This window comes from Lepidochelys kempii, chromosome 26, assembly GCF_965140265.1.
Source record: "Lepidochelys kempii isolate rLepKem1 chromosome 26, rLepKem1.hap2, whole genome shotgun sequence".
Taxonomy (NCBI): Eukaryota; Metazoa; Chordata; order Testudines; family Cheloniidae; genus Lepidochelys; species Lepidochelys kempii.
This window is the reverse complement of record NC_133281.1, coordinates 7,127,865-7,141,063: the sequence shown is the minus strand read 5'-3', so window position 1 is coordinate 7,141,063 and position 13,199 is coordinate 7,127,865. Positions and strand designations below refer to the sequence as shown.

The 13,199-nt window shown below is 43.3% G+C and overlaps 1 protein-coding gene across 2 annotated transcripts in view; it reads right to left on the bottom strand.

Moving 5' to 3' along the window:
• The window catches only part of LOC140903535 (zinc metalloproteinase-disintegrin-like NaMP), a 49,888-nt gene extending 37,016 nt beyond the window's left edge, over nucleotides 1–12,872 (bottom strand). For both annotated transcript variants that reach the window (XM_073324945.1, XM_073324946.1), the window contains exons 1-2: nucleotides 12,709–12,872; nucleotides 132–244 (exon numbers count right to left, since the gene is read on the bottom strand). In XM_073324945.1, coding sequence (XP_073181046.1) covers nucleotides 132–244; nucleotides 12,709–12,760 — 165 coding nt within the window. In that variant the 5' untranslated portion in view covers nucleotides 12,761–12,872. The remainder of the gene's footprint in view (nucleotides 1–131; nucleotides 245–12,708) is intronic.
• Nucleotides 12,873–13,199: the final 327 nt, after the last annotated feature.

Below are 13,199 nucleotides of genomic sequence, written 5' to 3'. Positions count from 1 at the left end.
TCTAGTTATTCTGTTCCATTAGTATGATCTGATGTCTGGATCTAACTTATCTTGAAAGTTAAGTACACTCTGACCCAAGACAAAACTCTCCCATTCCCATGCAAACAAATAAAAAATGCCTCCTTTATTACCCCATGGTTGGGATTTTGGTTTCCTGCTACATCTCTTTTATGTAATTGGTGTAATTTTTGTGGGTATACCACTTCGTAGTCCTTCACCCCCGGTAATTGCCTTCGTGCAGTCCCTAGGGGAAACAAAAAGATTTGTCAAAACAAAGGTATTTATTTTATTTTTTTTTAAGTTCCAGAGTTTCTAAATGCTGTATTGTTTTATTTAATTTTCATGCAATTCATAGAACCCTATTCTAGCACTGCGTGATTTTTATATCAACATATTGGGCCAGATTTTCAAGATGTCGCCTTTACTTTTGCATTCGCTGTTTTGCAACTGATGCAGGTGATTCTGTAGAGTTAATGATCTCCAGGCTCTGTTACAGAAAGTTGTTCAAATTAACAAAGAATTCCTCCTGTATGGTAGGTAAGTAAGTTCACAGCATTCATGGGTAGTTGGGAGCAATCTGATTCATTCTTTAGAAAAAAGAAAAGGAGGACTTGTGGCACCTTAGAGCCTAACCAATTTATTTGAGCATAAGCTTCCGTGAGCTACAGCTCACTTCATCGGACGAGTACTTCATAAAGGTACTGTAGCTCACGGAAGCTTATGCTCAAATAAATTGGTTAGGCTCTAAGGTGCCACAAGTACTCCTTTTCTTTTTGCGAATACAGACTAACACGGCTGTTACTCTGAAACCATTCTTTAGAAATATTTTCAACTAGTCTTTTCACAGAAATAGCTTGCAGTTAACCTTCCACCTATAGCATGTTTCACCTACTATATTTTACTGGGTGTGATTATGTGCATGTGATAGTTGAAAACTTTTCTTTTCTCTGCTTTTTATTGTTGTCTTTTTCTCTCCTTTTGTTCAGTCCTCTCCTACTCCTTGCTCCCACTTTTTATTGGGGTTTTATACAGGAGTATGAAATATGTTTTGTTCCTTATGAGAACACTTCATACCAGCTGTTTTGTGATCAATATAGTTGTGTACAAGGATGCTTGTAGGAGAAAGAGTGGTTCATAGATTTGAAAGCCAGAAGGGACCGTTACGATCAACTAATCTGGCTTCCTGCATAACACAGACCAAGAGATGGTGGCCACAGGAAGGAACTGTAAGAGATGGCAAGAGTAATATCAAACCCTTAGACTGAGGGTGTGCCCATCATTGGTTGGTTGGATTCATAGTCTGTGTTTGTGGTTAGCCCTTCAGCTACTGCGAGAATATCCATGGACAGCAACAGCCATATTGGCTTTTTTTCTCCTCTTCAGCAGGCCAGGAGGTTGCAGCTCTCTCTTCTGGGTGCAGAGTTGGTGAACACCGTGTTTCCATAGAACTGAGCTACCATATTGCATTCCTCATGCAGAAACTATCCCCAGTCCATAGCACAAGCAGTTGGGCACCACATGTTGCTGAAACCAAGCGCAACACTGGATTGTGCGGCCAAAATTTGCAAAAGTTAAGAGTGGTTTTTTTGGTGCTTTGGATTTTGGGTTTCCAGCCTGCAACAACCTTAGAGGGTCTGATTTTCATGAAGGGCTAAGCAGACGTGCTCTAAAAATCAGGCCCTGCTAAAACATCTGTCTCAAGTTGGGCACTGGACAAATTGGACACGAGTCTCTTTTTGAAAATTTAGTCTGAACTCATTAATATTAATAACCTGTGCTGAGACTGCACCTTTCACTTGAGGATGTCAAAGCACTTTACATGCATGGATAAGTCTCAAAACACGGGTGTGAGACAGGTCTTTTTATTAGCCCTATTTTGGAGGTGGGTAGACTTAGGCATAGAAAGGATAAGTAAGTTGCATAGTGAGTCAGTGGCAGAGCTGAGAATAAACTCCAAGAGGCCAGATGGCTAGGCATGTGATCTAACCATTTTGCTCTGCCCTTTCTCACTAGAGTAAGTTGAAAAATTTCCAGCAAAATATCTTTTTTTCTATGGAAAATGGCTTGTCAATGAAACAGAAATTTTGCCAAAAAAGTTCTGGTTTTGTCCCAAAAAAAGGGGGGGGGGGGCGGTTGTCACTGAAAACCCGAAAATCTGAATCTTTGTATGCCAAAATCAGAAAAATTTCAAAGGGAACTATCATCGGGGAAAAATTCATTTCACAGACGGCATACAGGTGCTTGCATACTAGAAGTATCAGTTGGTAGAATATGGATATTTTATCCAGCTAAGCATATGTATTAGTATGGCCTTTGGGGTTGGACAAATCGAGTTCACTCCTTTTGAGGCTATTTAAATCTTCTTCAGATTCACACAAAAGCTCTGTCGATATCCAAGCCCAGGGTGAGTTAAATGCTAAAAGGCCCTGAGGCTATGAAACTTTGGCAATGGCTGACTGATAGCACGCTTCATTGTGAACAGATGTGCACAACACTACTCACCGTGCCAGAATACAAGGAAACCAGTTACATAATCAGGGAGCCTCATGGTTAGTCAGTACATCGGTATGTGCACAATTTGCAATACCCGGCAGTTGTCTCCTGCGCCATTATTGTATGGGAGAGCTGCAGTCCGTATTAAGGGTCAGATTGTACCTTGATGGGCACCTGCCCGCACTGGGGGCAATTCAGAGCTGCATCAACTCAGTGTTAGCTCGAGGGCGGATAGTTCTTTGGGGCAGGTGCATCCGGCTGTCATGGGGGCTGGTGAGTAGGTATGGGTGGGCATTGTGTTAAGGACGCCAAGAGTAATGGTCTCAAGTTGCAGTGTGGGAGGTTGAGGTTGGATATTAGGAAAAACTTTTTCACTAGGAGGGTGGTGAAACACTGGAATGTGTTCCCTAGGGAGGTGGTGGAATCTCCTTCCTTTGAGGTTTTTAAAGTCAGGCTTGACAAAGCCCTGGCTGGGATGATTTAGTTGGGGATTGGTCCTGCTTTGAGCAGGAGGTTGGACTAGATGTCCTGAGGTCCCTTTCAACCCTGATGTTCCATGATTCTAAGGAAGGTGCAGCAGGCTATCCTTCTCCCCCAACTTTCCCCACACACAGTGCATCTGGCTATTTTCACTGCTTGGTGTGCAGATGGGAGCAGGACCATGGCTCTTTTCGGGTTGATTGCAACCAAATGGATGACAGCAAGGAGTTGACCTTGCGCTGAGGAGGGCCCAGGAGCTTGAATTGTACCTTCCTTATGCAGAGTCATCTCCTCATCCCTTCTCTTCCCCCCTTGTGCTATCATAGTCTGGCCCTAGTCATGTTACCAGTGCTCTTTTGGCAGTGTGTGTCTTCTGTCCTACTTGAAGAGCAAAATTCTCGTCTCAGGACTCTCAGATCTCTATTGGGTATAATGCTGAGCTCAGTGCAAGGGCAGGAGAGCAGATTGCATTTCAGATGGGCGTTGTGGATTTGGCTGTGGGAGCCCCGTCCTTATTAAATTATTAGCTAAGCCTGTAGCTCTGGCTAGATCTGATCTTGCTTCTAGATCCCTCTGTTACACTCGACAAACTCAGACTGGGGCAGAGCATCTTTCTTCTGTGCACTGCTCCGAGGTCTGTCTCAAAGCGCATGAGTGTTTTTGAAAAATCTGATCTATTTCATGTTAACAGGTTAATTGTGATTATTTCTCCCACTCAGAAACATAAATACAATTTCCGCTCAGGCTGCACAGGATATGTGGCACCTGTGTATCTTTTATATACTAGTGACAGCTAATGTCTGTTTACTCTAAATATTACTCCATCATGCTCTACACCGGCCTCTGCTGAGTAACCCCATGATCTTAACCCTGGGCTCACTTCTCCAACCTTCTGTACAACCCCTTTGTTGCATTATATCTGAGCCCGCAATGCATGAAAACACTTAGGCCCATAGAATCATAGAATATCAGGGTCGGAAGGGACCTCAGGAGGTCATCTAGTCCAACTCCCTGCTCAAAGCAGGACCGATCCCCAATTAAATCATCCCTCCCAGGGCTTTGTCAAGCCTGACCTTAAAAACTTCTAAGGAAGGAGATTCCACCACCTCCCTAGGTAACGCATTCCAGTGTTTCACCACCCTCCTAGTGCAAAAGTTTTTCCTAATATCCAACCTAAGTCTCCCCCACTGCAACTTGAGACCATTACTCCTTGTTCTGTCATCAGCTACCACAGAGAACAGTCTAGATCCATCCTCTTTGGAACCCCCTTTCAGGTAGTTGAAAGCAGCTATCAAATCCCCCCTCACTCTTCTCTTCCGCAGACTAGACATCCCCAGTTCCCTCAGCCTCTCCTCATAACTCATGTGTTCCAGTCCCCTAATAATTTTTGTTGCCCTCCGCTGGACATTTTCCAATTTTTCCACATCCTTCTTGTAGTGTGGGGCCCAAAACTGGACACAGTACTCCAGATGAGGCCTCACCAGTGTCAAATAGAGGGGAATGATCACATCCCTCGATCTTCTGGCAATGCCCCTATGTATACATCCCAAAATGCCATTGGCCTTCTTGGCAACAAGGGCACACTGTTGACTCATATCCAGCTTCTCGTCCACTGTAACCCCTAGGTCCTATTCTGCAGAACTGCTACTGAGCCATTCGGTCCCTAGTCTGTAGCGAAGTATTGGATTCTTCTGTCCTAAGTGCAGGACTCTGCACTTGTCCTTGTTGAACCTCATCAGATTTCTTTTGGCCCAATCCTCCAATTTGTCTAGGGCCCTCTGTATCCTATCCCTACCCTCCAGCGTATCTACCTCTCCTCCCAGTTTAGTGTCATCTGCAAACTTGCTGAGGGTGCAATCCACACCATCCTCCAGATCATTTATGAAGATATTGAACAAAACCAGCCCCAGGACCGACCCTTGGGGCACTCCACTTGATACCGGCTGCCAACTAGACATGGATCCATTGATCACTACCAGTTGAGCCCGACAATCTAGCCAGCTTTCTATCCACCTTATAGTCCATTCATCCAGCCCATACTTTTTTAACTTGCTGGCAAGAATACTATGGTAGACCGTGTCAAAAGCTTTGCTAAAGTCAAGGAACAACACGTCCACTGCTTTCCCTTCATCCACAGAGCCAGTTATCTCGTCATAGAAGGCAATTAGATTAGTCAGGCATGACTTGCCCTTGGTGAATCCATGCTGACTGTTCCTGATCACTTTCCTCTCCTCTAAGTGCTTCAGAATTAATTCCTTGAGGACCTGCTCCATGATTTTTCCAGGGACTGAGGTGAGGCTGACTGGCCTGTAGTTCCCAGGATCTTCCTTCTTCCCTTTTTTAAAGATGGGCACTACATTAGCCTTTTTCCAGTCGTACTTAACTATAAGTCCAATGGGACTTAAGCACATGCTTAAGTGTTGTCCTGGATAGAGATGCTTTCCTGAGTCAGGGTCTACCTTAGTTTTTAATCTCTTTGCAGCAGAGAACTTCTGCATATTGGGTAGCATCTAGTGTACGATTAAGTACTATTAGCATAAAACATAATAGCTGTAACAGACCAGTTGCATAGGGGTCTTCTAAGATAGTTCCTTCAGGAAGAACTTGATTGTTCTGGATTGCTACAGATTCCTTTGTGATGTTGATCATATATGTGGGAATATACACGAGTCCCTCTATCTTCCTATCCCAGGTGGCTGCTGTGAATCTGTTACTCGTACATTATTTCCATCTACCATGATCTCCCTTTCAACAAGCTTTGAGATAGCAGAAGCCATATGACTGATGCACTGGACCAGCGGTTCTCAAACTGTGGGTCGGGACCCCATTTTAATGGGGTTGCCATAGCTGGGATTAGACTTGCTGGGGCTAGGGCCCAAGCCCAAGCCTCACTACTCAGGGCCAAAGCCCAAGCCCCACTATGCAGGGCGGGGCTCAGGTTATAGGCCCCCTGCCTGTGGCTGAAGCCTTGGGCTTCAGCTTTGCCCCCTTCAGGGTGGCGGGGCTCAGGCTTTGGACCCCCCTCCTGGGGTCATGTAGTAATTTTTGTTGTCAGAAGGGGATCGCGGTGCAATGAAGTTTGAGAACCCCAGGTCTAAACTATTCCAGAGAAGATCGCGCTTTGTGTCCTCAAAACGCTATTCTGTATCCACAGAACAAACAGCTCAGCTAAAACTGCTGAAATGCATTCACTTTACTTTATAAGGCGATCAGAAATAGTCTCACAATGGGAAGGAAGGCCCCTTTATTATTCCCCGCAGAAAGAGGCTGCACCTGGCCCCAGAGTGTTCTGGGCCAATGGGCAATATGTCTCCTAGTTCTTGCATTGCTGCTGCTAGAAGAAGCTGCCAGGCTGGGGAAATATGTAGTCGCCAAAAATGTTATCCTGTGCTGCCTTCTGAGCAATATTAGCCATTGTGTTTGTGACGGGCTGGATCACAGAAACCCCCTGGGAGCTGCCACCTGATGTGCCAAGACTACTTCTGCCCCTGCCAGCGTAGGACTCCAGCACCCTGTCTTGCTCAGCCAGACACGCCAGTTTGCTCCAACCCAGAGCCAGGGTTTTTGGGCTCCCCTCGGGGGAGACACGCCTGTGTCCCCCAAAAGGGAAAGAGACCTTGATGCAACTGCGGGCTCACAGTTACCAGCTATGACAGACCTTTCACTAGCCAGCAAAATTCCCCCCTGCCCCGTTCACTCAGGTTGGGTTTGCTTCCAGCTCCAGAGTCTTTGGGCTTTGTTCTCACCGCAGGAGTCACCAGGACCCCCACTTCCCACTCCAGGATACATGTCTCTGTGCACCTCTTCCACTCCATTACAGCCAGTTCATGCTTCTGGGTCTTAATAGCTTTGTCTTTTAAATCCAGGGTTTGCTGGTGGGCAACCTTTTCTTTTTCCAGGGCAGCCTTTTCCTGGGCAAATTGCACATCAATTTCCATTTGTTTTCCCTTTAGACTGTCACTCAATGAGCTGGGATACCACAGAGGAACCCCCTCCTGCCAAAACAGGCACCCCTTCACTCTTGTCTAGCTAAGTTAAGACACTCCAGTCAGCTTCAGCACAAAGAAAAGGAGTACTTGTGGCACCTTAGAGACTAACAAATGTATTTGAGCATAAGCTTTCGTGAGCTACAGCTCACTTCATCGGATGCATAAAGTGGAAAGTACAGTGAGGAGATTTTATATACACACAGACCGTGAAAAAATACACATTGTAAGGAGAGTGATCACTTAAGATGAGCTATTACTAGCAGGAGAGTCGGGTGGGGGGAGAGAAAACCTTTTGAAGTGATAATCAAGGTGGGCCATTTGCAGCACATTTCCAGGAGTTAACAAGAACATCTGAGGAACTGCGGAGGGGGGGATAAACAAGGGGAAATAGTTTTACTTAGTATAATGACTCAACCACTCCCAGTCTCTCTTCAAGCCTAAGTTAATTGTATCCAATTTGCAAATTAATTCCAATTCAGCAGTCTCTCCTTGGAGTCTGTTTTCGAAGTTTTTTTGTTGAAGGATAGTCACTTTAAGATCAGAAATCGAGTGACCAGACAGATTGAAGTGTTCTCCAACTGGTTTATGAATGTTATAATTCTTAACATCTGATTTGTGTCCATTTATTCTTTTATGTAGAGACTGTCCAGTTTGCCCAATGTACATGGCAGAGGGGCATTGCTGGCACATGATGGCATATATCACATTGGTAGATGTGCAGGTGAATGAGCCTCTGATAGTGTGGCTGATGTGATTAGGCCCTATGATGGTGTCCCCTCAATAGATATGTGGACACAGTTGGCAACGGGCTTTGTTGCAAGGATAGCACAGACACAGAGGTTGGAGCACACCCATCTTCAGTTCACTGAAACAGATGCACTCAGCTCAGGGGCTTCTTCGTTAACAGAGACTTTCACAGCACCCAGTGTTCAGCCTTTCTGGGCAATTTACGACCTGTGCAGTTTTAGCTTCTTCTGATCTTCCCTCTTACTTATTTTGCTTCCTTTTCTGTCCCTACTTCCCTTGCCCAAAATAAGCAAACAGAAAATAACCAAACAGGAACCACTTTGTCTGTTCTCCAGCCACTACACTTAAAACTTACTTAAAATCACTACCGCTACCTCAAAGCAATCTGCTGTGCACAGATCCTGCCCGACTACACCACTGTGACGGGTTGGATCACAGAAACCCCCTGGGAGCTGCCACCTGATATGCAAAGACTACTTCTGCCCCTGCTTTCCTGCCTTGCCAGCTTGGGTCTCCAGCATCGTGTCCTGCTGAGCCAGACACGCCAGTCTGCTCCAACACAGAGCCAGGGTCTGAACCACATCCCCCCAAAGCTGCAGGCTTGATTGAAAGCAACTTAGGAAATGTGCCTGTCCTTGACACTCAGATGCCGAATTCCCAATGGGGTCCAAACCCCAAATAAATCCGTTTTACCCTGTATAAAGCTTATACAGGGTAAACTCATAAATTGTTCGCCTTCTATAACACTGATAAAGAGCGATGCTCAACTGTTTGCCCCTGGTATTAATGCATAGTCTGGGTTAATTAATAAGTATTAAGTGATTTTATTAAATAGAGCAAGTAGGATTTCAGTGGTTCCAAGTAGTAACAGACAGAACAAAGTGAATTACCAAGCAAAATAAAATAAAACATGCAAGTCTAAGTCTAGTACAGTAATAAAAATGGAATACAGATAAAATCTCACCCTTAGAGATATTTCAATAAGTTTCTTTCACAGACTGGACACCTTTCGAGTCTGGGCACAATCCTTTCCCCTGGAACAGCCCTTGTTCCAGCTCAGGTGCTCGCTAGCAGATTTCTCATGATGGCTGCCTCTTTGTTCTGTTCCACCCTCTTTATATATCTTTTGCATAAGGCAGGAATCCTTTGTCCCTCTGGGTTCCCACCTCTCCTCAATGGAAAAGCACCAGGTTAAAGATGGATTCCAGTTCAGGTGACATGATCACATGTCACTGTAAGACTTCATTACCCACTTGCCAGCATACAGGTATACAGGAAGACTTACAAGTAAAACAGAAAGAAAAGGAGTACTTGTGGCACCTTAGAGACAAACAAATTTATTTGAGCATAGGCTCATGCATAAGCATGCAATCAATCATCATTTTCCACAGATTGCATCTGATGAAGTGAGCTGTAGCTCACGAAAGCTTATGCTCAAAGGTGCCACAAGTACTCCTCTTCTTTTTGCGAATACAGACTAACACGGCTGCTGTAGTAAAACAGAGCCATCTACAGTTAATTGTCCTGGTTAATGGGAGCCATTAAGATTCCAATCCACCATTAATGGCCCACACTCTGCATAACTACAATAGGACCTTGGAGTTATAGTTCATATTTCTAGTTTCAGATACAAGAGGTATATATTTATACACATAGAATGACCACACTCAGTAGATTATAAGCTTTGTAATGATAACTTACAAGAGACCTTTTGCATGAAGCATATTTTAATTACATTATAGTCACACTCATCAGCATACTTTCACAAAATCATACAGAGTGCAACATCACAGTGTTGCAAAGTGATCTGAATGTAAATGACTATGCCGTCCCCACTACATTAGAATGACTAATACTGGTACCACGGAGGTTCAGCCAATCCTAACTGCTGGATCAGAGTATTATGGCTACTCTGGACCAGTTAGATCTCCATATCCCTATAGGTTCTTTGTCACCAATCCAGAACTGAGTCATGAAATAGTCTCGAATATCTATAGGAAGAGCCGCTCTTGTTTCCCAAGGTGCTCTTGTTTCCTCATCCTCTAATCCAGCAGTTCTCAAACTGTGGGTCAGGACCCCAAAGTGGATCGTGACCCTGTTTTAATGGGGTCACCAGGTTTGGAGTTAGATTGTCTGGGGTCCGGGGCTGAAGCCCAAGCCCGAATCCCACTGCCTGGGGTCAGGCTTCAGCTGGGGGTGGTGGGGCTCAGGTTACAAGCCCTGGGGTTTCACCTTTGGCCCCCCAATTGGGTGGGCTCATGCTTCAGTCCCCCCTCCTGGGGTCGTGTAGTAATTTTTGTTGTCAGAATGGGGTCACAGTCAATGAAGTTTGAGAACCCCTGCACTGGACGACAGCTACTCTCCTGTTTTGGACAGATCATGCCCAGTGTGGATCATATACTAGTACCACTGTGATGTGGTGTGCAAGCTCTTGATATCCCTGTCTGTAGCATGGAACCATGTCCAAAATTCATTAGGATCACTCGAGTGAAAGGGCATTAAGATGTGCAGAACTAGAATCTGGGTCTGGGTCTCCTGGGTCCAAATTGGAATGAAAACAAAAAAAAAATCAAAGTTTCCCAGAAAATGATTGGGGCGGGGGGCAGACATTGTATTGGGCCATTCAAAACATTTCATTGTGTTAAAGTTGAAATGCTTTGTTCTGATTTTTGACTTTTTAAAATGTTATGCTGTATCATAATTTATAATATAAACTAAAATACATTTTGAAATGAAAAGTCATTTCAACGCATACCTTCAAAAGGCTTTGTTCTGAAAAGGTCAAAACGCTTCATTTCAACTTTTGTTTTTAAAAAACTGAAACTTTGTTGAAATTGACACATTCCCATGGAAAGTTTCTAGTTCAATGACATGTTTGACTCGCTGTGGTGGCATTTAAAATGGACTGGGCAAAGCTTTGGCAAATATGCTGAAAAGTAGGGAACATACATGTCCATGACGGAGGTGGCAGGAGAGACATCTTAGATGACCCCAATGGCCTTTTTCCATCTCCCCTTGTGTACGTGGATATGTTGTAGTCTGACTGTGCAGTAGTGAAGTACGTGCTAGAGGTATTGTGGTAATGAAGAGCTTACTAAGGGTCAGAAGAAGAATTTTTCAGCTTCTGCACTGAAGAACATCAGTGTATCATGACCTGATTTTCAGAGGTGCTCTGCACATGTGACTTCTCTTGAAGGTGTTCAGAGTCTCTGAAAATCAGATTCTGTCCTATGAGACATCACAAGGCCTATATACCACATAGGCCCCCTTTAATCCCGTTGCAGGGGGGTGAATTTCACCCTAAAGGACAAATTTTCAAGGGTTCAGCACCTACATTTGGGACCAGAATTTCAAAAATAGGTCGGCTCCTATTTTAATCACATAAATAAAGCCCAGATTTTCCTAAGTGCTCAGGACCCCATTGTGACCCTTGTAGCCAGATTTTCAAAAGAGCTCAGCACCCAGCGAACGTTGCGTTCTATGGGTCTGATTTTCCAGCTACTCCATTTGAGAAGTACTTCCTTATGTAAATAGTTTCAGTGAAATCAGTGGATCTCTTCAGTGAATAATAGGACTACTTGTGTGGGCGAGCACTAATCAGAGAGTATGAGTTGCTGAAACAGCCCCTTGTTTGGTTTTGTCTAGAAGAGGAAAAGTCTTTGAGTGGTGTCACTGAAATCAACCTAACCAAAACTTCCTATTGCAGATTCAGGGTAACGCCTTTAGCTTGATTTTTAGCAAGTCAAATTACAGCCTCCGTTGCTCAAGTTAGGTTGGGTTTCGCTAGGTAGCCTGATCTAAACCTGACCTTTTCTCTAGTCAAGACAAGTCTTATGGTTTAATACCTTTGTGTTGTATTTCAAATGTGGATTTTTAGCTACAAGATTCTGGGTATGTTAAGTAAGCAGTTATATTTTGTTCTGTTTCTAATAGTTTTCCTAGAGTCAGTTCTTCAGAGTGAATGTTCGGTGTCATCTTGTTTTGCTTCAGGCATGATTTTAACTCAGTTTTTTCTGAGCAAGAAGTTTAGTCTGGATCTGTTACAACAGGTTAAAAAATTGGTGATAAGGCGTAAATAAATACTGCAATTTCCCAACCATCTTAAATCAGGAATTAAGACCACCAGTTAGTGTGGATCTACATATGAAAATGAAATCTGTTTGATCAAGATATATAAAGTCTCAAGGGGAAGATTTTCAGAACTCTTCACAAGAAAATGCATATAATTCCATACACACTTCTGTTTAATTCTATACATAATATATGTGTGCACTGAAGACCATTACATGTCCAAGTGACCATGAATCGCGTGTGCAAATTTGTGCATATTTGTGCATGTCATGTTCTGAAAATCTGCTCCTGATTCAAATAGCAAGCAAGCAAGAATACACTCAAAAACTAATGTATGGCACCTCATATAGAATATGGTTAAATAATTATACTTACTTACTATTGAAAGGATTTAATATATAACTATTTAATCATATTCCGGGTGATCTCAAGGTATTATCCTGGTGCTACATAAATATTACATGTTTATCATTCTATTTCAATTGCAAGTAGAGGACTTCTGTTCATTTAATTCCAGTAAAATTATTTCTTTTACAATTAAAATGTTGTAAATGCAACAAATTATCCAAGTTGAATACATTCTCTCACAATTGTTGAAAAAATGGCTTTCTCACTTCCTCAGAACAAACTTGTTCCAAGTCTTGAGTCAATCTGTGTCCAGTTTAGTCAATCGGGTAAATATTTTCTTTACTAATCTGCCTTTCTCAAGAATTTTAATGATTACTTGTTAACTTGAGTCGTGAAACAAAAACCTCTATATTCAGCAATGCCATTGTCTTCAAGTGACTTCATCTGGTGTGAGTACAACAAATGCAATCATGGTTCTTCAGTATCAGCCACCTGTTAATAATTAAAAGCTTACAAAAGCTATAGAAACTTATCTGTCACTGTACTTAGCAGCGATTTGATAAAAGGGGAAAAAACTTACCTCGGTGTTGAGAAAGGAGCAAAACTGTAGAAATAAGAAATACTTTAATCATTTCAGCTAAGCCTGGAAAGCGGTGTCCTTGCTTTGAGAAAGACTGGCCTCTAGCTTCTTCCTACTTTAACCTGCCCTGCCTTCTGCAGTGAAGGAGGGAGAATGAGTCCTTCAGCTTTATTCTTGTTCTTACATGAGGAAGTGTTTACTAAAGGTGTTGCACAATTTTCAAGTTACAGCAATGCCACTGCATGCGGAAGTTCCTGCCAGTGAGTTGGTGTCACTTGAATTGTGATATATTGATTGCTTCTTTCAAATGATTTCACAGACCTAGTGCCTATCGCCAAAGGGACTGGAGTTGTCCGAAGACTGTTTGTTTTTATTTAGCCTGGCTGGTAGAAAACAGACATGGCTGCTTACAATTCTTTTTATGCCATTAGAGTTGGGATTATATGTACATTCATGCCTTCATGTGTAAATACAGGGCTAGGGAAGAGAGG